Source organism: Colletes gigas, unplaced genomic scaffold (genome assembly GCF_013123115.1).
Source record: "Colletes gigas isolate AHSC1104 unplaced genomic scaffold, ASM1312311v1 Colletes_gigas_Sc00037, whole genome shotgun sequence".
Lineage (NCBI taxonomy): Eukaryota > Metazoa > Arthropoda > Insecta > Hymenoptera > Colletidae > Colletes > Colletes gigas.
The window spans coordinates 1,906,594-1,932,445 of NW_025106666.1; the positions used below are offsets into that span (position 1 = coordinate 1,906,594).

Here is a 25,852-nt window from a genome sequence, read left to right on the forward strand (position 1 = left end):
AATAAATAATTATTTAACAATCTTATGGACAGCAAAATAATACGAATTAAATATCGTAATAACTCATCGTGTAATGTATTTTTTATGTTAAACGTCAATGAACTTTATTCTTACGATAAATATTTCTTAAAATAGCAGTCATTTCTATAAGAATTAAAGGTAGATTGGTGTTTACGAGAATCTTTTATCAACAGCAAGAACAAAATATTGTACGAAACCTGCTGTTTTATTGAAGAAATTTAATATTTTTCATCAATAATTATCTTATCAGATTTGAAATAGCACACAATCTTTTTTCATCCTTACATGCTCGTGAGTCATTGAAGAGATATAGAAGATATCAGAGGTAGTACACATCTACTATATTTTTAATCACATACGCGTCATGGATTACCAATAATACGAACATGGCAATCAACAAAATTCTGTTATTAATAGTGTGCTATGGTAAGTTGGTACAACTTTTAATTATATATTTACACTCGTTTGCATCATACGAAAAAAATGAAAAATATGCCCTTATCACCGAATCTTTTTTAAAATTAAATTTATGTAGAACTATTGCAAAAAGTATTACAAATTTAACACTATTTCTACCAAAGTTATTAAGAGAAAATTTCTAGTATTTCTACATTTTTCATAACATTAAAATAAAAATTAAAGAAACCGTTTATTTTTACGATCACTCCTATCTTAATAACATTGTTACAAATACTTTATTTTTTTTTTTTTAATACAGTATTGCAGTTTGCGTGGTCGTCTCAAGTATCTATACCAGAACCACTCAGAGAATGTTACAGAAACAATGTTACGTTAAATTCTCAACTTCCCTTGAATTTACGTATAATAGTGGACATTATACAAAAGCTGGAGAAACATTCGTACACGACAATGGATATGAGAATGTTGTCGTCGTCGTTGCTTCACAGGTATTACTTTATACCACGGAATTGCCCATAAACCATAGCACGTTATTTTATAATTGCAAATAACAATCGTTTTTGTCATCGAACGATAGATTTAAATTCGACGGTATCGAATATCAGAAGAATGTACAGGCTACGGATAAAGTACTTCCATTCAGTGGAACCGGACTGCAACGTATTAAACATCAGTTGATAGAGGAACTGGTTCCAAACGGTACAGTGAATTTACCAGTCCACGTGCTGACGAAAACTGAACGTTGTTTACTTCACCGGGCCATTTCGAATACAATTATACAATATGACGTTCAAAGTGAAAATAACTCTTGCAGTCAAATTACTCGAACTGAAAAACAAACGGGTAAGTAATCATTTTGTTATATCGTCTTCCACAAAGCTATTTAAAACTTTTAAAATTAGGATGTACAGATCTCGCTTCTTAGTAATTGAATAGAAATTCAGTCGCTGGACCAGTGACATTGCCAATTTAAAAAATTTTCAATGAACAGATAAGTTTTAAAATAGCCATTTAGAACAATAAAGACGCAAGATCGTTACGTAGGTAAAATTATGCTTACCGATACGTGGAATTGTTCAAGTCAACATGGGATAATTTTAACACCGTTCGGCACTGTTGCTCCTGGACCGATTATAGGAGCCGTTGCTGCAACTCTTCAACGTCAAAATGTTGCTATAAATCAATTAATCGCTAGTTTGGAAGCACCTTCTTCGGGTAAAAAATTAGCATAAATATCAATGTAATACAATATGCATCAACGATGTTTCATCTTCCTGTAGGGATAAATACTACAAATGCACCACACTTAAAGTACAACGATGAAGAAATTGACTTTGTTCTCCCAAACAGTCAAATGATACATGAACAATCCATGTGGTATAGGACTTTGATGGCTTCGTCTACAAAACTTGATAACATATGGTTGACCACAATTGCAGGTACAATATACAGCCAGATTAATATTTGTATTTTTATTGTGTAATATTAATCTATGGGAGAAATTATTATTTTATTAGGTGAATTAGCAGAAATGGCAGTGAACCAAGGACCTCTTGTAGGTAATAACATGTCTATCGGTGCAAACGGATTTTGGGACAGTACAATACGACCAACTATTTATTATCTTCGAAGTTTCTATAAAAATTTTGATGCAACTCGTGCTGAATTGATAGGAGGCATCGATGGTAAATTAAAAAAGGAGATTCAACATTTTCTTAGATACTGTTTACACGTTAAATAAACTTGAATTATTGAAAAAAAAAGAATTGAATTAATAACATGTATTATTTACGAAATACTTTAGGTTTGATTATTGCAAGTAGTTTGCAGACTTGGGTTCAAGATTTTTATAGTCTTCGTCTTAGTCAAATTTTGGACATGTACTATTCGAACGAAGGCGTTGCTTTCAACACAAATGTTATAGCTTGTAATCGAGCACGAAATTTCATACATGCTGTATCGAGGACTATTTTAAACGAACAGGTTTGTTATAAAGTAAACAGAAGTACAGCAATTTCATAATATTAAATGAACCAAAAGAAAAAGTTTTTGTCAAATTCAGACATATAATTATTCGTAGAACTACAAATAAAAGCATAAAGATAATGTAAAGAAAACGTACGATTAATTTATAAATACTATTTGTGACAGACTTACACAATAGCTCAAATGTTAGCATATCGCAAAAGCATAGCATACATATCGCCAGAAGCATTGGAACGAATGACTCAGTATGCAACTGACAAATTTTATACATACGCAGAAAATCATCTATTTCCAGAGGTACCCTGCCAACAACCAATTAATCCACCTCGAATAGAAGCATTAATTGCATTTGATGGTGCATGGTCTATAGAGTACACAACAAACTTTTTAGCGTAAGTTACGTGCAACGATACAATTTTCTCTCAAATACTCTTATTTTTGATAAAATGTTCTTTGTCAGCGTTTTAATGCAAAACCTAGACGTATCGATGTATGGGTCAAAAATAGGAATAATACACGGTACTTCGGGAGAATGGTTGTTAAATGTTACTAACAGTCCATCGCTTGCGTTCGAAGCATTGAATAATTTCACAAATACCTCGTGTAAGTTTTATCGCAAAAAAATGTTTATAATCATCATTGATTTCGTTGTGGGCAAATTTTTATCAAGTATTTAATGGAATATTTCTTCAGGGCCTACGCAATTAAATTATACTCAAGTTTTCGAAACAATATTTACGCATTTGAATAAAACTTGGGAAGATAATCAGAGGCACAACATAATTGGAAATCTTGGTCAAGTGGTTGTACTATTGATTCCGTTAAGTTACATATCCAGCGACGATAAACAATCTATAATAACATTATTGAAACAAATAAAACACAATCATCCAGGTAAAAATCGTAAGGTTTCGATTAATAATTAAATACGACGATTATAAAAAATGTTCTCTCTTAACGATTTCAGATGTTCATTTTATATATTGCACATCACGATACAATAGTAATTTCTTTAAAGAATTTGTCTCGTCGAACGAAGATCATTTAATAAGAAATTTTAATATCGACAGTGTCACTCAGCATTTGTTAAGAAGTATGTTATATCATTAATAAAATTAACGCGATTGGTATCATAACAGTGCGTTCTATACGTTTCCAGCAACAGTATATAGAAATATTTTTCATGTTGACTTTTAGTACCGCGAACATTAAGACCTATAAAAATTACGGACTCAAATTCACGCAATTCCACGCCTAGCTACGAAGATTATATAAGTCCCTCAAAGTCTATCACGTATAAATTGCATTCGTACTGGAAACAAAACATGAAAAAATCACCGATCACGGTTTGTATTTTAAAAAACAATTACTATCGTGTTAATGCGTTACTATCAAATTCCTAATTTTTTAGATTCATACCTTCGGTTACGGAACAATGAAGGTATGCACGTGGATGGAATACAAGACCAACGAAAGCCAAAACTATCATTGTATTGAATTAGCTGGTTACAAAGAAATTACTTTAACCAATCAATCAAAGTGTATCAACGATTCACCTTGTCCTGATACATATTTTCGAATACAAAATGTAACTTCTTCATTCAAATGCGCAGGTAAACGTCGATTAAATTCGAAGCGCTTTTAAATCCCATCACTAGCATCAACTATGATAAAAAATTAATGTGTAGTAATTATTTTACAAATAATAATAATAGTAATAATAATGATTGATGTAAAAATTTTAGAATGTAACTTTGCTTTTCTCTTTTATTTTAGAAATAGATTGCAGAACACCGGATCAAGTAAGATTCATCGTGAGGGCACAAAATTTATATTACCAGAGTTCCGCTGATAAAAGTGTAATATTGGTCTCGTTAAATATCTTGTTTTTATTTATATATTATGTATTCTTGAGAACTCCATTATAGCACAAAGTACAATAATGTATTAATATTCAATAAAAAGATTAAAAAGCTTAAAATTTATATATATATATAGATATACAGGATGTATATCTGCTATAGGATCCGGTGCAATTTAATGCCGTCTAACAATGTATACAGGCAAAATTTTATTACATAAAAAAATACAAATTTTATTATTACTTACAACTGATCTGGTAGATTAATAATTGTGATATGTATACTCGTACACGAACTTTATCAGGAATTGAAAGTTGTTCGACTCAGCAAGGCTTCCCAGTTCAGGCTCTTCCAATAACATATCCACTGGCGGAAGAAACTGAGTCGCCAGGTCGCCTGTTGTTTGAACAAGATAAAAATAATTTTTCTAATAATAAGAACGACGACGTTTCACGCAGAATTATTTTATATCGTTTTAACAATCAATAAACGTACCCATAAAATGTGCAAGATCCATTAACTTGAAGAATATCGTTTCTTGTACTTGTTCTTCAGGATTCTTTCCTATAGTGTCCCACTGATCCCGTTTGGCAGCTCGCGCCCAAATTCGTAACTTCAAAGATGCTTTCTCGTCTTTGTCTTCCACGTAATCAAGTAAATCGAGAGCTTTTTTAAAATCGTACTCGTTCGCGTCTATGTTGTCTTCGGACGTATACAACTGTGCCAATCATATCTATGTTTATGGGAACTATTTTATAGATAATCATAATTTCATACGTAAAAGTAAATACCGTAATTAATTCCGTTGGTTTGAAAACTCGTAATTTTTCCACGTCGTAACCATATGTCGTGAGTACTTGGGTCGGTAAATCTTCTTGATGAGCTATTAACGCCAATTCGTTGTCGATTCTTTCCACATAGTCGCTCAATTCTTCCTGAGGATCGCCCGAAGCAAGAAGAGCCAATTTTGCTAATGACAGCATCGACTGCCAGACAAAATTAACATTCGTTCGATTAAATTTCTCTTTTACTTTAATCTTTAGTTACTTCATACAGTAAAATTGTAAAAAAATTCACTGTTTTTTGATTTTCGAGAGAATACTTAATGCCGTGTAAAGGAAAAGAAGAAGACACTTAGATGAAGAATGCATATTTGCTGTTGATCGATGTAATTAAACAAAGGATATTTGAAAAAATTTAACAGTTTATCTTGTTCCTGAAAAACAACATCACATTTAGTTTTACCTTTTTGCGTGTCACCAATTCGGTTTCTTGAGACGCTAAGGAATGAAGCGTGTTGGCGGCGAATCGTAAATCGTCCGTGAGCGCGGACTGAACCCAAGACAAAGTAGGATGTTCTGCTAATTTTTCTGACAATTCAACGGTATCACCGCGTCTACACTTTTCTACTAGTTGACCTTGTCGACCATCCTTCACGTACCTGCAATTAAAAATTGATTTCTCTTAGAGACATTAAGGAAAAATATTTTTACTTTCTTAATCGTCGTTCGTGTAACGATTACTCGCCATGAAAATAAAAATTCCACGAAGTTTTGGTCTGAGAATTTTTCCATATAGCCGTCTAATCGGTTTTTATTGTTAGTCAATTCGCATATTTGTATAAGAGATGCAAAATCGCAATATTTTTCGGCTAGCATCGCGGCACTATCGTATTGCTCTTCCTTTACTATAAATTAATTAAATGTAAATACATATGTATATGCACTACCGATCATAGGGTCGCATGTCCTGATATGTATGATCGGTAGCTTAGATACAGAAATTATTTAAATTAACGGAAGATATATACTCAGAGGTTGAATCAATTTCGTTCGATCTGTTTCATATTGTTTTAAGAGTATCGTATTATACTTTTCTGTACCCCATACACTTTCTAAATGACATTTACGACCGTCTAATATTAAATCTATGAAACCCACTAATTGTTCATATAATTCGTTCCTCACTGTTGAATCGTTGGTTCCAGTCAGGCCGTGTTTAAGAGTTAAATTATACTGTAACAATAAAATGTATTTATTAAATCTTTATATAACCAGCGAGGTTTCGTTTTACTTTTTTAAACGACGAGACCAACCATCGTAGTAAGACAATTTCTTAGTCCATGTTTACCAATTGCCACCGTCCAAGGAAGATATTCCGTTATATTGCTTGAACGCCTCGTAGGAATGTAACGTTCAGCATTATGTTGCCGGTATTTAAGTACCTCGTGTAATACACTCTGTCATTAACGTACATATAATAAGTTGACGTACAAGCATTTAGTTTGCTTTCTATTTTATTCCTTAACACGTTAAGGGGATATTCAGCTATTCTAGTTGCTTTCATTAATTTCTACTTACCAATAATATGGCGTTCACTTGTATAATATAATGAGCTACTTGTTGAATAGGTCTTTCAGATTCTGTCACTTGGCATGTATTATTTACCAAGGTAGGAAAAAATTTGTGCACCGTGCTCACTTCACGATAAAAAATATCGCGGGTCGTTAATTCATCAGACACGTACGATTCGGGGCTTAAAGTTTGTTCTATCACAGCATCCACGATACTAGAATATCTTGAAACAATTAAGAGCACGATCGTATTACGAAATTGTAAACTACATGAAAACAAATTATGAAAAATTACCTATTTTGGAGATTATATATAGTCAATGCTGCAACTATTTTTTCTGCGTATTCACCAAGAACATGCGGAGTAGACATAATTATTCCTCTATACGTAACAGCACAGAACTAAACGAATAAAAATATCATGTAGCAATATTTTACTGATTCGTACATACGTAAATGTACTGTCATTCCGCGAACAAAGTAACTCACTCGATTCCATAAATCATGTTCTTTTAGAAATAATACAAATAAATCCAATGCTTTCTGCTTCCCCTCCAACTGATGAGATATTTGCATAGAAGTAACCGCGTTTATTGTCATGGCTGTAAATAATAAACAACTAATTAAAGTTTATGCGAATCTATTATATATGTACTTACGGAAGTCTTCTATTTTAGAATCCTAAAAGAATAAACGTTCCTTTTCGAATATCTTCTTTATTTTCTTATAAAAGTTTTGTTTTGTATTTGAGAAATTTCGGGAAAATGCAAAGAATAGAAATCGATTTTTCTTCAACATTCAGAGTAGAAGATCTCCTTAAATACGAAGCACATGAAATTTAATTACACAAGTCCCTGTGATTTGACCAACGCGGATCGTTTGCCGGGTAATCGTCTATCAAGTCTTGAGCAACTTTCAATACCAGAGTATCAAGGCTAGCATCTATATCCATCACTGGCTCTTCTTGCAAAGGGAACAGTTGCGATAAAATTTCTTCGCACTGCGACTGAAACGAAACAGTAATATTAGAATGAAATTCTCAAGAGAACTTATTAAATAAACTAACCTTATTTTGACGCAGACTAAGAAGAAACGCGGCGCGCAATTGCGTGGCTCCATCGGAACTGTAAAACATGTCTTGAACTTCTTCGTTGCTTATGAGACTAGTAAAATTTTGTGCATTTTGATACGTATAATCTGTACTTGCGTTTGTATCAGGAAAAGTCCTATAAATAAATATCATTAATGAAGATGTATGTTTCTAAAATTCTTATGCGTTAAATTATTTCCAAGCGTAAGTATACATATTAAAATCTTGAGACATGAAATCCGTTGGCATGATAGAAACCAAACCAAAATTTTTGGTAAATAAAACTGGAATTCCTGAACACAAAGCGCCACCGAGAATACTATCTTCATTTCGTGCTAAACGTATTTTATCTTGTTCGTGATCAGACATGCCTGTACAAATTTTATATTTTAAAACACGCAAATATCTTGCAAGATACGTTTCCTGGAAATTAAAATTAAATTACACTCACAGTTCACAACGAATACGTAGTGGTCGTCGTACATTATGGCTTCCCAGCCGGAGAACATAAACCGATAAGAAACTAAATTCGAATCTGTGCAGGGGCCGAACAGAAAGAGATCAATTTTAATCGGTATAAACCAATTAAACGTATTTCCTAATGTTGTGGAAGTTAGCGGTAGCAGACCTATAATATAATTAGACTATTCTATACACTGAAATGTACAATAAAATTAATCGTAATTAATCTGCAAATTTTACCAAGCGCAAAGTGAATTTGACGCGATACGTCGGTACATTGTGCTGCCATTAAAAATACTATGCCTTCGTCGCAAGGTTGCATATCAATTAACCACGTGCCTATACTTTGCGGATTACACGTACCTAATTCCTAAAATTATTAGCACAGCCAAATAAAATGTCATTGAACGCAAACGATATCGCGTACGTACCATAATTTTTCTTTGAAACATTTGCGAAATAATATGCCCGATATCTTCGTCGAATTCCATTTTTTCCTGTTCGTTACGAGGGAAAGACCAATATTGTAGAGACGAACCGGCTAAAATAAGAACTCTCGATCCTCTATCAACCAATTCTGTACACACAACCTTCAGTAATTTCTAAAAGATGAAAATGGATAGATTTGATTTTATCATATCATTCAAGGTGTTTCAGATTTAAACGGACAGACTCGAGGCACGATGTTTACCGTTTCTATAACCGGCGACTGAGGCATAGCTCCAAAAATAAGAGAGGTCATTCTACGTCCTATGCCGCCTAGCCATCCTTGACTCGTCCTAAGGACTTGGCACATTATGCTATTTTTACCATTAGCAAAATGCGGTTGCAATAACGCTACCGTGCATGTAGTTGTAGCTAAAATACAACCGTGACCAGGAATGTAAGTAAGACAATTGACTTCTTGTCCAGCCAGTTCCGCACTTGTTTCTATATACGATTCTTCGTGTGCTACACTAGCCCAGAAACGTACAATACCTTCAGGAGACACAGCCATGCAACTAGGAACCTATACATTAAACGATAACATTTGTTTTAAATCGAAAATATTGAAACAGGCAATGTACGTGTAATATAGCAATAGCAAATTTTAGAAACCTGATGGCCCAAAGGTAACCACATGGCTATGCAGTCTGCTTTATGAGCTAAATCACTTTGGGGCAATAACAATTCGCGACACTGAGTTTTAAACGTTCTCTTTTGCTTTGAATCGTGAATCGTTGTTTTATATTGCCAAACGAGCAATCTACGACCGCATACAAGCCAAACCCAGCCATCTTCCGAAATATTTATACTAATGGCAATATTTCTGTCTACAAATGTTAAAGCCTCAGTAACTAGGACTGGTAAAGGGGATTCAAAACTTTCCACCACATGATTGACAGTTTTACATATTATTTGTGCAGACTGATTCAAACGACCAGACACGTTCATTGATCTGTAAACATAAAGAAATGGATTTTCTTTCAAAGAACAATCTTATAATTGACGTAAGAATGAGTCAACTTTTAAATACCAATGATAAAATAGAACCTCCATTGTATGAACCTTCTAAAATGGAACGTATTGTTCCATTATACAGGGTGTTCGGCCACCCTTGGGAAAAAATTTTAATAGGAGCTTCTAGAGACCAAAATAAGACAAAAATCAAGAATACCAATTTGTTGATTGAGGCTTCATTAAAAGGTTATTAACATTTAAAGTTCTGCTCGTAGAACGACAATTTGCGAACAGCTGTGTGCGCGCGATAGTAGTTCTCACTACAAATGAGGTATACGATTAGACCTTACATCCAATGTACTTTTTTGGCCCATTTTTCTGGGGCTCTAGAGCTCCATTAATACTGATTGTTTGCATCTTGAATCATTAAAATCCTTCCATCTGTTCAGAAGTTATGATTTTTTAAACATACGCATGAAATTTTGGGGAAACATTTCTAGCCACACAGTATATTTTCGGTAAAGAATTCTTTTCTCGAAAATACGTAGGAATTCGGGGGAATGTGTATTCACCAAAAATGATTATAATTGACCCCCGCAACGATAAATAATTTTTCCAGAACGATCCGAAATTTTTTAATTTTGTCGAAAAATTTGTCCACCCACTCGAATTTTTTTCTCGTAAGTGTGTAAGATTTCGGGATTGTGTCTATTGACCAAAAATGATTGTATTTGCTCCCGCAACCGAAAATAATTTTGCCAGCATGATTTGCCTGTCGATTTTTCTTGAAAATTCATTTTTAACTTTTAGTAATTTTATTTGACGTTGTACAGAAATGTTGTCTAATACTTTTTTGTAAGTACCCACGAGCACTACTTCAGAAAAAAATTTCAATGAAATCCATTGAGTATTGTAGGAGTTATGGCCGTTTAAAAATTGGACCATTTTTATGGGGTTTTTCTAACTTTACGGGCTTAAGAAACAACTTTTTTAATATTGTTAGAATTTCTACATATTCTACACTAAAATACGCGTCGTTTGTCTTTTGAAACATTAAAATCCTCCAATCTGTTCGGGAGTTATGATTTTTTAAAGTTATGCTTAAAATTTCAAGGAACCATTTTTGACCAGAAATTATATATATATTTTCGGTAAGAAATTTTTTTCTCGAAAATGCGTAGGATTTCGGGGTTGTGTTTATTCATCAAAATTGATTGTAATTGACCCCCGTAACTGAAAATAATTTTTCCAGAATGATTAAAAATTTTTTAATTTAATTTTTTAATAACTTTTTAACGAAGCCTCAATCAAGAAATTGATATTCTTGATTTTCGTCTTATTTTGGCCTCTAGAATCTCTCATTAAAATTTTTCCCAGGGGTGACCGAACACCCTGTATAAAAATTTTCTTACGCGAATGCTTTTGTTCTTCAAATAATTCATATAACGTAGTTCTTATTGTATGTGAAACAAACGCTATGAATATACTTACGAGTTATTTTTCTTCAAAGATTGTACTATTGACATGCGTTTTTTCGGAGACGTCAAACTCCTTCCTATTGAATTTCCTATACTCGTGCGATCCATTTTGTTGTTCTTCCTTCAAATCGTCGCATTAAACAGAAAAGGCAGACTTATAAGCGATTATTTAAAAACTACCTCTTAAAATACTCGACTACAATCCTTCGTTCTTTTCCTCACATTTGCTCAGCATTTAGGTTATACTTTTGTATGCACGTACCGGCAAACCGTTGTACGGTTGCATGTGCTTGGCACGAACAACGAAATGTAGTTAGATAGATAGTAGAAGATTGTTGCGGTCGTCGCCTGGCGCCGTGTAGCAGAAGCTCTGGGAGGCGCGAGGTTTAAATCAGATTACACGAATGTAATAGGAAAGGGAGACAAAGTGGAGTCCGCGCCAATTCTACGGTTTAAAAGTAGTTAGAGATTCTTTTAATGACTTCACTTCGGGTCATAGATTAGCCAATAATTTATTGGAGACGGATGTTTGGATAGTCGTGAGCTCCCCTTTGATCCCTTCTCCTAGGTGTGTAATTCCAGGAACTTGGGCCGTGCGCTATCGATTGCCGGAAACGAGCTGCGTGCAAAAGCCGATAACGGCCACGTGCCGCAGAGGACCGTTCTCGAGGAATCGGGGGGTGTGCCGAGGAACGCGCGTGCGAGAGTTTTGCGCCCGGCCCGAATAAAGGAAGGGACAATCTGGAGGGGCCTACGTGTGGGCTGGGCCTCGACCGAACGGCAGAGCGACACTTGAATCCGGAGATCGAAAGTGAACGGACGTATCATTGTAACTTAAGCGAGATCGTACTTGTATTATTTGAGTTAGTTAATAGAGTTGAATCGGCAAAGAGAGAAGCATCTTGAATTAAGAGAGCGGAAGTGTACGAACGGGTTACAAGATTCCTGCGAAATCTTGGTTGTTTTGTTTTATATTCCTTTATTGAGTTAATTAAAGTACTATTTACGTGTGTTCAAATCGTTGTATCCATTTATTATTTTCCTTATCTAGCGATCTCCGTTTGAAACTCCCGCGTCCAAGGAGCAGAGTGCCTTAGCACTCCACGCAGTGTGGCCAGATCGGGCATAATTGAGTGCATCGAAATCGACAACAGTGACGACGAACTTCCTTAGCGTCTAACGGAATGGTGGGGATAGCAGGCATACACTACCGCACGAGCCACGTGTACGTGAGCTCGACGCTTGCGCACAACTTCGGGAAATCGATAAAGAACGCTAGTGTGAGCCTTTCCTTCTTGCTCTTGTAAAAGACAAAACAACTGAAATACGACCTCGCAATAAGTGGCATACGATTCCAAGCCTCGACTGCCCCAGCATTTTTACTTTCCGACCTATATGTAAGGTATAAGGAAATTTATAAAGTATCATAATGAAAAAAAATTTTGAAATTTTTATTTAGCGGAAATACACGTTTTAGGACCCCCTGATCATATTGTGACTATTGAAAAAAAAGACATTTTTTTTGTTCCTCAACGACTAACAATAAGTGAATTGCAATAACGAAAAAAAAATTTCGAAATTTTTTTTTAGCGGAAATACACATTTTGGGACCCCCTGATCATATTGTGACTATTGAAAAAAACGATATTTTTTTTTGTTCCTATGCTATTAACATGAATGCATTAAACGACTAAGTGAATTTCAATAACGAAAAAAATATTTCGAAATTTTTTTTAGCGGAAATACACGTTTTAGAACCCCCTCATCATATTGTGACTACTACAAAAAAACATATTTTTTTTTTGTTCCTATGCTATTGACATGATTGCGTCTAAACGGCTGAATGAATTTCAATGAAACTTAACATTTAAGTTTTATGTTCTCGTTTTAAGGTCTCATTATATTTTAAGCGTGATCAGCTCCCATATAATGATGATTATACGTTTTTAGTTTTATAATTATTTCGATACATACACATCATTTGTAACAAATTTTTAAAGCCATTTATATAAATCTTAAGAAGGGTTAAGATCAAATATATTTTTCTCCTATCTTTCCTAGACAGGAAAAATTAAACGAAATCTTATGCCTTGCATACCTACCTAAACCACATAAAAAACGTATTCCACAAATATTTTAGAATAATGTTGTTCAAAGCAGTCTTACTCGTAAAGAGTTAATTAAGGGTTAATTAAAATGAAAAACCACTCTTAGCCAGTACCGTGCACGGTACAGAAATAGATTACTACTGACTTTTCCCACTATGTTTTTTAATAACCGTATCAAATTGTTACACACAATCAAATGTTATATATTTGACTTAACTTTACATAACAAAATAATTGTAACGATAGGTAAAACAATAACGTGCACGCTACCGTTCAATGGAAACCACGGGAAGGTGGTGGTCACTTCCATCAGGAGGGAAATGTAAAAAATTGTTATTTCTTTGTAACATTATCACATGCCATATATTAGAACGTCTATATTCTTCTTTCCTTTTTTTTTGATTCCCCTCTAAATTCATTTCTGCAAAATGAAATATATTAAATTGTCGTCTATATACTGCTATTCATTCAATAGAACTTTATTTCGTACGTGCCGTAGGTCATTCTGAGACATTTAAATTGAAAAAAAGCTTTCGCGTAGGTATTCTGTAATTTTCTGTTCTTTCGCTTTTCTGCTTTTATATCATGGAAACGGTTGTGAAATCGAAGAATAAGTGTAAGCGCGGTTTTTTATCTTCATGGATAAATGATCATAGATTTAAATCATGGATACGTGCAGTACCCCCATGATAGAAGTCGTTTTTATTGTACTTTATGCAATAAGTCTTATTCTTGCGGTTCCTCAAACGTGTATAGACACGGAGAATCTGGGTGTCATAAAAAAAATAGTACTTCTAAAAGGACTTTTATGCCTCAATGGCTTGAGAATGATTATTTCAAGCCATGGTTGCATAAAGTCGACGGCGACCCTTATTCGTGGTTCTGTTCGGTTTGCAACAATCAATTTTCATGTCGATTATCGACGATTTATAATCACGCAGATTCTCAGTGTCACATTGAGAATTATAAAAAGAGTAACATATACAGTAGTCCCAAACGTTCGGCTATATTCCGCGAATTTCAGCAATGTTTTCAAATAACCGACCGAAAAATTTTAAAATTGTGTTCTACGCGATGGTTATCGCATTATACATCCGTAGTTACACTTTTAGAGAATTGGGACTCTGTATTGCTTTTTTTGCAAGAATTGACAATAAGCGAGAAATCAGAGTCCGGGGAACGTCTGTTAATCTCGATGCAAAATCCAGAGGCCAAAGCATATCTTTATTTTCTAAATTACGCTCTTGAGTTTTTTTATAAATTTAACATTTTCTTTCAAACTCAAGAGACAAGAATTCATTTGCTTCAAAAGACTGCGGCAGAACTTTTATGCGATATATTACGCAATTTTCTGAAACCGCAGCTTTTGAAACACATGGATTTAGTAAGAATGATGAATTTTTCTGTAGTCGAAAATCAACTTCCATTTGATAGTATAAATTTAGGAACAGAGTGTCTTAATTTTCTGCATCAACTGAATGCAGAAGGCAAGTCCGACATCGTAGAAACCGTAAGGAAAAATTGTTTAATGTTTTATATTACAGCTGCAAACGAAATTCGTCATCGATTGGCAATCGATGACGAATTTCTTAGCATGTTGTATGTTTTTGAACCAACTTTTATATTAAATGATACAAATAGAGACATTTCCTTCAGAAATGTTCTCTTAATCGCTAAGAAATTCGGCGGTTTCGACGAAGAAGGACTGCAAACAGAATGGTCAGTATTGCCTTTGGAATTTACAACGAAAGGTAGACAGACGCTTATCGAGATGAAATCCGATGGTTTCTGGAAAACAATTTTATTAACGCGAAATTTGGACTATAAAATTAAATTTCCTGAATTGATGAAATTAGTAAATACAATTAGATCACTTCCAAATTCCAATGCCGATGCAGAAAGATTGTTTTCCATGTTACCTGACATAAAAACAAAGAAACGAAATAAACTTTCTTCGGCCAGCGTCAACTCTATTTGCGTTGTGAAATCTTCGTTAAACGCGCAGAGGGAAAACTCTCAACCCATGGAGGTAGATGACGATCATCTAGCTCTATTGTATTCCAAAAATTTATATCATAGATTTGCTAAGAAGCAAAAGTGTAATTTAAGATTAAACGCAACATATGACAATAACTTTGAGAATTTTCCCGCTACGTCATATGACGAAAATTAAGGTACCGATTTACTACAGAGCTTTTCTCTAGAGAGATTTTTCTCTCCAGAGAAAAGCTCTTTAGTAAATTCGTACTATTAGGCTGCAATGACAGTATAAACGTTTTCATGCGACGTCGCGGTAGACTGGTCTTGTTACGTCAACGATACCGTGACGTAGGCGCAACAAGGTGTGATGCATGTATGTGCCATAACGTCACGCGAAAGCGCTTACATTGCAACCGCAGTCTTGTTAGTGATGTCCAAAATATTTTTTTTTGGACATCGCTAATATGTAAATAGTCGTTCAATTTGTCTCGCGTTGTTACTTTTTTTACGTATTTCGTTTGCTGTAAATACTATTCTGCTTGCTCTAACTATCATTTTTTTTCTTCATTTATTTGCTTATATTTTGCCGTATATTTTTAGTTAGTGAAATTGCTTGCTGTAGATAGTGTGGCTATGACGTAGAATGTCGCGCCTTGTTACACTTACGTCACGGTACCGTAAGAGCAACAATGCACGACATAACGTGCCAGCTTAATCGCAAACGTCCTATCCCGACATCCCATCCTTTGGAAATGTAAACAATTATATCATTTTTCCATTTTTATGGCTCGTGTGTATATTAATAAAAATTAATGCATTCACGAGTTAGTTTTTCATTATATTGTAATTTCATTACATTAATAAAAACATTTTAATATACGGCATGTGATAATGTTACAAAGAAATAACAATTTTTTACATTTCCCTCCTGATGGAAGTGACCACCACCTTCCCGTGGTTTCCATTGAACGGTAGCGTGCACGTTATTGTTTTACCTATCGTTACAATTATTTTGTTATGTAAAGTTAAGTCAAATATATAACATTTGATTGTGTGTAACAATTTGATACGGTTATTAAAAAACATAGTGGGAAAAGTCAGTAGTAATCTATTTCTGTAGCGTGCACGGTACTGGCTAAGAGTGGTTTTTCATTTTAATTAACCCTTAATTAACTCTTTACGAGTAAGACTGCTTTGAACAACATTATTCTAAAATATTTGTGGAATACGTTTTTTATGTGGTTTAGGTAGGTATGCAAGGCATAAGATTTCGTTTAATTTTTCCTGTCTAGGAAAGATAGGAGAAAAATATATTTGATCTTAACCCTTCTTAAGATTTATATAAATGGCTTTAAAAATTTGTTACAAATGATGTGTATGTATCGAAATAATTATAAAACTAAAAACGTATAATCATCATTATATGGGAGCTGATCACGCTTAAAATATAATGAGACCTTAAAACGAGAACATAAAACTTAAATGTTAAGTTTCATTGAAATTCATTCAGCCGTTTAGACGCAATCATGTCAATAGCATAGGAACAAAAAAAAATATGTTTTTTTCAATAGTCACAATATGATCAGGGGGTCCTAAAACGTGTATTTCCGCTAAAAAAAAACTTCAAAATTTTTTTCATTATGATACTTTATAAATTTCCTTATACCTTACATATAGGTCGGAAAGTAAATATGCTGGGGCAGTCGAGACTTGGAATCGTATGCCACTTATCGCGAGATCGTATTTCAGTTGTTTTGTCTTTTACAAGAGCAAGAAGGAAAGGCTCACACTAGCGTTCTTTATCGATTTCCCGAAGTTGTGCGCAAGCGCCGAGCTCACGTACACGTGGCTCGTGCGGTAGTGTATGCCTGCTATCCCCACCATTCCGTTAGACGCTAAGGAAATTCGTCGTCACTGTTGTCGATTTCGATGCACTCAATTATGCCCGATCTGGCCACACTGACTCCACGGGCAGCGTTCCCCGCCGAATTCCCTACGAAGTTTCGGAAATACGCCGCCGGACGCGCAACAAGATACATTTCCGTACGAATTCGTCGTGCACAAATGATGCGTGTGTCACACTACGAAGATTACTTGAATTCTCGAGTTTATCAAAACAAAGCGTTCAAATTTTAAGGTTTCAACTGTTTTAAGAATAAAGTAAATTGTCTAGTTGATTTTTATAGAATGGATGCAGATCAAGATGTATATAAAACAATATACAAATACAGCATGCCTGATTGCAAAACAATTTCTGCAGATGAAAACTTTTTTTTCATTTATTACCTGTTGACACAGAGATACATAAAAAGTGGATACAAAGCTGAAACATAACCAAAAAAGTTGGGTAAAACTTGTTTTATACGTAACTCTCATTTTAGAAATGAAGAGTACATACTAAGCAAGTAAATAAATATGTGTAAATCTACTATTTTGTTAAACTCAAGAGTTCGAGTATTTTCCGTAGCGTGGCGCTATCCATCACTTAACACGACGGATAGGAAGGAAACGTAAACGGATTTTAATTAAGGATCGTGTGTTTAATGTTTTTACGAGAATTATATCTTAATCGGAAACGTGTTATTTTTTCGTAAACATGGTTCGTATTGTGAAAGCAAAGAATAAAAATTGATATTTTTTTATATCACAGTAATGATAAAAAACACGAAAACCGATAATTAACGAAATTCCTTACTATGATAATGTCCCGAGGTAAAAATAATTTTCTTCCTCTTTGTTATTTACATGACTATATCCGTTTAACAATTACAGTAATTTAATGTGTTAACATGTAATTATATCGCAGAATAAAATTTACTCATTTTATTTTCGTATTATGTACGTTTTTAAAAAAATAAGACATGTAACTTCATATATGAAGATAATCGATGAATAATCCTATAATAATAAATCCATAGTAAATTTTGTCTTGAATATATACAGCTCGTCTTAAAAATGCTATAACAGAAGTTTTATTTAATTTTTTGTACAGTTTGCAGAAGAGTATATTGAGATTAAAGTCATTTTATATTTATTATAATCCAGGAGATATAGACTATAATATAGTTAATTCGGAAATTATTTAAAATACGTTTTTTATATATTGGAAAACCGATAAATCATAGAAATCTATATTTGTAATGCTTATAGTAATGGTTGTTTAGTTTATTATTAATAATTAGTAAGAAATAAAATTTATAATAATCAGAACATGTTATGCATCTAAGGGAATTATGAATTTTTTGTCACATCAGGTTGTAGCAGAGGATTGCAATTAAGTGATTGTTTCTTTGTACCTACATGATGAGGGATAAGAGCATTGGACATGGATATACTTAATATAGAAGATGTGGAAACTGGTGTTCGTTCATCAAAAAATTCTACATCAATACAATGCAACTGCATAAATTCTAATTCGATATGTTACATTGTTGTCACAATTGCTACTCTGGCTCTGTTGGGGACAATAGTTTTTGTCTGCAGAGACTACATTAAAGTATTACTCTATTGGATCGAACATCAGAATATATGGATCGTTGCAATAATATTTATTGCCTTATTCACAGTGGTTTCGTTTCCAATTGTAATTGGTTATTTATTCCTTATAATCGCTAGTGGTTACCTCTTTGGTATATTAAGAGGTATCATGATGGTGGTATTATCAGCCAATCTAGGAATAGCTATAGCACACATTACACTTAGTGCATTGTCGTCAAAGTTACCACTTGGGGCGCTGTTGCAAAATGATAATGCAAGAGCAATACTCAGAGTTATTTCTGGACCACAGGCTTTCAAAGTTGTGTTATTTGCAAGATTAACTCCTATTCCTTTTGGTCTCCAAAACACTATTTTTGCAGTACGTACATCTTTTAATGATATTATATTCAATGTACAAGGTGTCCTACACAACTGGGAAAAACTGTATCTTTAAAATGGTTAAAGATAGATAAAAATTGAATTTTATGCATTGGTGCATCTGAAACTTTAAAATTTGTTATACTGTTTGATGCACTCCTTTAATCTGTACAAAAAAGTACAGTTTACCGCTGACTTCAAGTCCCGCGGGAGGATACAGGGGCAAGAGTTAGAGATTAATGTACATGTGGAAATGCATGTATCCCTTCTACTTCTCCCGCATTCCTGCCGTGGGACTTCAAGTCAGCGGTGATAGTTGTAGTATAGTTGCTTGGGACATCCAATTATATGTAAGTATGTAATAAGAATAATATATTTCAATGCTTAGGTGAGCAACATGGGCGGTGTTCAATACCATTTAGCTAGCGCATTAGGTTTACTACCTGCCCAAATCATTAATATTTATTTGGGTAGTAGTCTACGGTCTATGCAAGATGTTCTTGAAGATAGATCAACAGCAGCAACTGGTTACATCGTCTTTTGTTTTCAAGTAAGCTGTGTTTTTTCTTTATTATCATTTTATATGTTATTTTGTTAAAAGAACATATATTTGCTGTATACTTACTTACATTCTATATATGTCTCTATTATATTTTCAGATTCTAATAGGCATTTCGTTAATGGTATATGTTGTCCAGAAGGCACGAAGAGAACTTCAGTTAGCATTATTAGAAGCTGATTTAGCTTCTATGGCTGACTCCTCCCATTATCTTCTTGATACCTTACCAGATTCTAAAATAGTTTTAACAAATCTAATTGCTTAAGACTCGCATAAAAGTTTTACTTCTTCAATGGGTACCTGCATGTTTCATACCTAACAGCATCATTCACACTGTTTGTGATTGACTACAGAAACAAGGTTTAGTATACATTTAATACCAAACAATCATACGAATATAATATAGTTAACCTATTGGAATATTCTTCTATTTGACATACCTATGAAAATTGAGAAAATTGGATCAATATATACAAATTAATTGTTTAGTACTTTTACTGTATGGCAACAATATGAACAGGTTTTGTTTGACTACTATTTCAAACAATTTTATTAGACCAGATATATTAGTATAAAAATTAGTATCGTTTAATTATTAAATAGAAAAAAAGATTACAATCATTTCCTCCATATATAATATTACTGTGAAAGAACTGAATATTTTGTGATACAAACAATAATTAATGGATAACTATTTAATTAAATATAATGTAATAGAACTCTTTAAGCAATAACAAAAACAGATAGAGCACATTTTTCTAAAACAATAGGTTGTATGTTTTGTGCCAAATCTTATTTCCAAGTATTAAAAAAATCATTGTTACGTCTTCGTTTGATTAAACAGATTTTATTGCATTTATATTTCCTAATATGTATTGTTTACGATTTATTGTTATTTATTATTAGCTTTGTATATTTTTTTTTGCATTTCCTTTGTATAATGCATTTATAAACAAGTCTTCCAAGAAGTTGAGTTTCGAAAACACTTCAAAATACGTCACATAATTTAATGAAGACTTGAGGAACAAGATTTGTAATATGAATTAAGTATACAAAACATGAAGGTTCTTTAACATTACAAGCAAACTTCTGAGTTTAAATTAAGGTAGATATGTTAATCTAAAAGAAGCAAAATCAAATACCTTGCTTTGTATATGTATGATTATAGAGAGTATTTTAGCTTGCAATACATAATTAAAAATATAGCATATAGAAATTATACATACGTGTATGCTTATAAAACATGTACAATCGGATCTCGGTATTTCAAAGTTGAAGGATAATGAAAAATGTTATATAAATGTAATATAAATTCGAGTTGTAAAGATCAAATGTGTGCTGCACAATTTCAAGTTAACTTATTTATTTTTTTAATTATCGAGGTTTTACGGTGAGAAATGAACAAAGACCGAGTTATCGAGGTCCGATTGCACGTTCATTAATTGCATTTGTGCGAACAGGAAACATTTAAGTAATAGATAAACACGTTTTACCGCAGAAATGAAGTAAACTTGTTACACATTTGATTAGGAAGACTGAAACTATGAAACGAATGAAATTATAATGAAAGTTTCATGTTAGTTTGTTATTATAACAGCATAATATTTCTCAATCTATAATGTTCATATTTAAGTTGTATTATATTCTTGAATTTGGTTTCTCATGCTGAAACCTTCAAAACCCCGTTTCATGAATGAAACAGAAAATATTCTAGAAAGAACAAACAGAAAAACAAGTTTGCGTATAGTTGGCGATCTGCAATGTCTACAGACATTATAAACGATTAGTTCTGTATATCTACAGTAGTAACACAGTTTGCATGCTAAATTTAAACGTAATGACGGTATAAGGAAAGAAACTGCATTGTACAAATTGTAATATAAATTATGTCATTATCGACTGTACCAAATAAAAGGGATTGTATTCATACATCGCAATTCAAATATTCTCATACTTATCTACAATAATTAATTTTCTTGGTGTTTCTTCAATGCCCTTTTAATAATTTCGAAAGTAAAATCTGCATCCTCCTTGGTAATACACAAAGGTGGCTTTATTCTCAATACCTGCGCATATTGAATGTAATAAATATTTACGTGTGTTAATGCTATAGAAGGTGTCCCGTAGGTTTTCCGTCAAACTTACATTCGCGCACAACCCTCCCTTGCCAATAAGAACGCCCATATTTTTAATATCTTCGAAAATTTCGACCATTCGTTCATGTTCTAATGGTTGTTTCGTCTTGGCGTTTGAAATTAATTCAACTCCGATCATCAGCCCTTTCCCTCTGACGTCGCCCACAATTTCGGGAAATTCCGATAACAAAATACTTAAACGCTCGATTAGATAAGTACCGACCACGCGTGCATTTTCTTGAAGACCCTCCTCTTCTATAATCTAAAATAGAATTACTCCAATTTGCTATTTCTCTTTCTTCGCTTTCGAATTTTTGTTAAATCTAAGGGCTCGCCGTTTTACCCCTTTAATCCCAACGCAAGGGATTCAATTACGAACATATACTCGCTTTTAAAACTGCTATTCCCACGGCGCACGCAAGTGGATTTCCTCCGAACGTGTTAAAGTGCAATGCGCTGTTTAGGCTATTCGCGATTTCTGCAGTAGTAACAACTGCGCCAAGAGGAAATCCATTACCTATGCCTTTTGCCATGGTTACTATATCGGGTACTACGCCATGATTCTCAAATCCCCAAAAGTGGTCACCGGTTCTGCCAAAACCAGTCTGAACCTCGTCTGCTATGCAGACACCACCCTTGTTGCGAACGTAGTCATATACCTTTTTAAGAAAATATTTTGGATACTGTACTGCTCCACCCACTCCCTAAAATTATACACAGTACTTGCGATTAGTTCTCCTCCTAAGTTTGTATACGCTTCCTCTATATTTTCGTATCTATTAACGAAATACCTGAATGCTCTCGGCAACAAATCCTGCTACACTCTGCGTGCAAGGCAAATTAAAGCGAAATGTTTCCTCAAATTCACGAAAATATTTTTCCGACGCTACGCATTGTCCTTCGTTGCAATCGCAATTTCTTTCAATCATTTGCACGGGTGAATCTCTACATTTCGAACCACCCCACACGCCTCTGTATACGTCCGGATACACGGTCTAAAATTATGAAGTGTTAGGCGTTATTCGTTATTTGATTACGAATTCCTTAATCGTTCACACGACATTGCATAATGAGTGAATTAATAAACATTCAGTGACATTTAATAAATCGTCACTATCTTGATTCATTTAGACCAAGGAACAGAATTAAACAATTATAAATAAAATTTTGCATTGTTTAACATTACAACGCAATAGTTTGAATAATTCTTAACAATATGTGGTATATTAATAATGAAAGGGACTATTAGTTTGCATAAATATTAATTTTTCGTGAAATGATATGTCGGGACATCGAACGAATGGTTAGGATGGCTGACGCTGTTATCCTGCTGCTCACGCTGCTGTGACCTGTGATCTGTGATCGCCGATCGGCCGTTTAGCTGGTCGAAAGGGTCAGGTGTCGTCCTCTGGTGAAACAATCGAAAGGAAAGATAATTTCGGCCGTAGAGGGGACCGTGGACCGTTCCTGTCTGCGGTAGCCCCCACTCGGAATCCCTCTCTTTATCAGTCATCTTTTAGTTCCCGATAGGATGCGTGGGAGAAATGGGGAATCCGTGTCGGATGCGAGGGTACGACGATTCTCTTCCCCTTCAAGCGGACTCGCTAGAGGCAACGAGCTGATCAACTGACCCTTTAGGCTCGCTATTCGATTCGTATCGCGTCGCGTCTCCCCCAATTTAGCTTCACCCTCTTTAACCTCTTGCGCGGGAAATTAATTGGCATTCCGACTTTAGCAGCATATAACAAGCGACGTGCATAACACATCTTTCCAGCGCAAGAGATTAATTAAAATAATTGCTTGGTACGACTAAACTAGAAGATCGAAGGAACTTTGCTTTCTTCTATCTCTCTTAGTTTAGTAATCTAGTTTCTAAGAATGTAAAAGTTGGAATCCAAGTCCTATCTATCTCCCTCCGAGTCTCTATATATATGCAGTAACCTCCAACGTGATGAGACCTAGTAATCGGTGTTATCCACAATGAAAAGTTTTTCTTCGTGGACAACACCGAGCTAATGGCTGCGAATTTAGAATAACTTCTTAATTCTAAAGTGTAAATTGACCAAAATGGGTTCGGCATGCTTATCATAAAGGAATTAAAGAAAAATCGTTCGCGATTTTACGGTCGGCCGCGAGGGGGTTAAACGTTGTACTCACGTGTACATATCCAGGTGGTTGTGCAATAGAAGGGTACCTCCAGGTACCCATCGACGTGGACGCTGAAGTCCCATACGTTGCCCCGTGATAACTGTTTTTTAACGAAATAATGTTGTGACTACGCGTGTAAAGTCTAGCCATTAAGAATGCTAGCTCGTTTGCCTCCGAGCCACTGTTCGTCAAGTAGACTACCTTCAATTTGCCCGAAAATTTGCTGATTAATTTATTCGCGTATTCGTGTAAGCGGGGTTGCATATAGACGGAAGACACGTGGTTTAACTTTGATGCTTGTTCGGTCATAGCAGCTACTATTTTACTAGATAATAGGCACAAGAAAATTTTTATAAGATATTAATATTCAGTAATGGCGGTTCTGTTTATCTTTAACGAACAAAGGTTCTTTCCCCTCCTCTTCATGCCGACACTTACGGATGAGAATGTCCGACGGATACGGTAGCAACGCCTCCAAACATATCTAAATATCGTTTTCCATGATGGTCCCACAACCATTGTCCCCGACCTTCGTGTATTATTAACGGTTGTTTATAAAATGGTTTCAATGATGGAGACACGACCGATTCATAGACTCTTTTTAAATCTTCATAACTTGTACCCTAAATCAATGGAACAAAATGTTGCTAAGTCAATTCCATTACTTTTGTACTCGATGTCAAGAATTTTGTTCGAGTATGTCTTTAGACAAATAAAACATCTTACCATATATGTAGATGGTACGTATTCGCAAACAGGCATTTTCGGAGAATTCATTACGTTAATTGCGAGAGATCTGATTTGTACGATTAACCCTAAAATAGTACTTTACTATTTTAAACTTATCGGTGAAAAAGATGAAAATAAATATAATTAAAAAATGTAAACAATCGAGATTTTATTTAATAGGTCACTTACACTTTGAACTCGTACGGCCCAAAGTATTAGTGCCGATATTTATGTATTTCTTTATTTGCATGTTTGCTTGAACGTTTATTTGTATTGATGGATTATCAAATTCACTGTTTAGATTTATGTACTTTGATTGAAAATTATCGATAGTTTTACATTCCGTTTACATAAGGACTCGTATCAAAACACGTATTAACTGTTCGAAGACCGATTATTCACTGATAATATCATGCAATTATGCATACAAGAGCAAGAAAGTTAAACGAGTTTATTTTAATGCAAGCATACATGTATTTATGTATGTATAATTATAGATACGTTGAACCATCCACGAAGAAAGGAAATTAAGATCCGATTTTTTCGAATATCGATCATTTGCAGCGACCGTCGGTGTTAATTTTATTTTCAACAAGATTCCGATATATATTCTTTTAGCTTATATGGTGAAAACTACAATAAGTTATTTAAAAAGATAATACTTCTTATTATTGGTAAGCGAAAATACATGTATTAAACATTTAGAAAGGACAGTAAATATATAACTTTATTTATACATTTTAAGTTATTAACTCACATAGACTAATGACTATCCCCGAATTTTGTTATATCTTGTATTACATCTTTTTTACTTTCTTCTATTAACAATGATTCTTTTATTAAGCTTTTCAACTTGAAAGTTATTGGTATGTTAAGTAGAATAGGATTTGTTTTTTGAAGGCATCTTATCCAAGATATCAGGGAATCTTTAGAAGATGTACCAGTAGCACACATTGCATAATATACACCATCGTCTTGTTCATGAATAGTAACAGGCATTTTGGTATGAAGCTTTTCCCAAAATGGAATTTTCAAATTAGATACATCTGCAAATGAAATAGTAACATTTTTACAACAGCCCAATCGTGCAGAACATTAAAGAATCTTAATTTCACCTTACCATCGTAATCTTCATAAATAACCTCTCTTTGTATCGGATCTCCTTTCAATACAAAATAATCTATGCATTTATCCGCAACCCAAATTATAAACGGTCCTTCTATACA

General features: G+C 34.1%; 4 protein-coding genes across 6 annotated transcripts; 2 read left to right on the forward strand and 2 right to left on the reverse strand.

The window, feature by feature from the left end:
- Positions 1 to 390: 390 nt before the first annotated feature.
- On the forward strand, positions 391 to 4,355 carry LOC122402591. Its single transcript, XM_043405516.1, has 14 exons — positions 391 to 447; positions 740 to 929; positions 1,019 to 1,284; positions 1,486 to 1,656; positions 1,722 to 1,880; positions 1,959 to 2,126; positions 2,246 to 2,424; positions 2,593 to 2,819; positions 2,888 to 3,030; positions 3,121 to 3,321; positions 3,395 to 3,520; positions 3,625 to 3,773; positions 3,839 to 4,040; positions 4,204 to 4,355. Exons 1-14 carry the CDS (start codon positions 408 to 410, stop codon positions 4,353 to 4,355), a joined length of 2,373 nt encoding a protein of 790 aa, XP_043261451.1. The 5' UTR covers positions 391 to 407.
- LOC122402520 (nuclear pore complex protein Nup133) lies at positions 3,986 to 11,220 on the reverse strand. 2 transcript variants are annotated; one of them, XM_043405376.1, is made up of 20 exons: positions 11,126 to 11,220; positions 9,293 to 9,632; positions 8,886 to 9,203; positions 8,626 to 8,796; positions 8,435 to 8,564; positions 8,184 to 8,360; positions 7,947 to 8,103; positions 7,709 to 7,868; positions 7,489 to 7,648; positions 7,132 to 7,244; positions 6,938 to 7,044; positions 6,650 to 6,866; positions 6,385 to 6,528; positions 6,100 to 6,304; positions 5,817 to 5,976; positions 5,535 to 5,730; positions 5,081 to 5,275; positions 4,785 to 5,007; positions 4,537 to 4,685; positions 3,986 to 4,091 (listed from the first exon to the last, which is right to left on the reverse strand). In XM_043405376.1, exons 1-19 carry the CDS (start codon positions 11,218 to 11,220, stop codon positions 4,552 to 4,554), a joined length of 3,402 nt encoding a protein of 1,133 aa, XP_043261311.1. In that variant the 3' UTR covers positions 3,986 to 4,091; positions 4,537 to 4,551. The 2 variants fall into 2 exon arrangements, with proteins under 2 accessions (XP_043261311.1, XP_043261312.1); XM_043405377.1 differs by lacking the exons at positions 9,293 to 9,632; positions 11,126 to 11,220 and having other exon boundaries at positions 6,650 to 6,857; positions 8,886 to 9,056.
- A 6,488-nt stretch (positions 11,221 to 17,708) lies between these two features.
- On the forward strand, positions 17,709 to 20,171 carry LOC122402538 (transmembrane protein 64). The gene is made up of 4 exons (XM_043405410.1): positions 17,709 to 17,912; positions 18,455 to 19,056; positions 19,444 to 19,605; positions 19,715 to 20,171. Exons 2-4 carry the CDS (start codon positions 18,526 to 18,528, stop codon positions 19,877 to 19,879), a joined length of 858 nt encoding a protein of 285 aa, XP_043261345.1. The 5' UTR covers positions 17,709 to 17,912; positions 18,455 to 18,525; the 3' UTR covers positions 19,880 to 20,171.
- Positions 20,172 to 20,354: 183 nt separating this feature from the next.
- Positions 20,355 to 24,983, reverse strand: LOC122402511 (alanine--glyoxylate aminotransferase 2, mitochondrial). Of its 2 annotated transcripts, none has more exons than XM_043405360.1 (8): positions 24,816 to 24,983; positions 24,624 to 24,712; positions 24,336 to 24,520; positions 23,907 to 24,222; positions 22,541 to 22,744; positions 22,139 to 22,453; positions 21,760 to 22,011; positions 20,355 to 21,680 (listed from the first exon to the last, which is right to left on the reverse strand). In XM_043405360.1, exons 1-8 carry the CDS (start codon positions 24,874 to 24,876, stop codon positions 21,582 to 21,584), a joined length of 1,521 nt encoding a protein of 506 aa, XP_043261295.1. In that variant the 5' UTR covers positions 24,877 to 24,983; the 3' UTR covers positions 20,355 to 21,581. The 2 variants fall into 2 exon arrangements, with proteins under 2 accessions (XP_043261295.1, XP_043261296.1); XM_043405361.1 differs by having other exon boundaries at positions 24,624 to 24,738; positions 24,816 to 24,867.
- Positions 24,984 to 25,852: the final 869 nt, after the last annotated feature.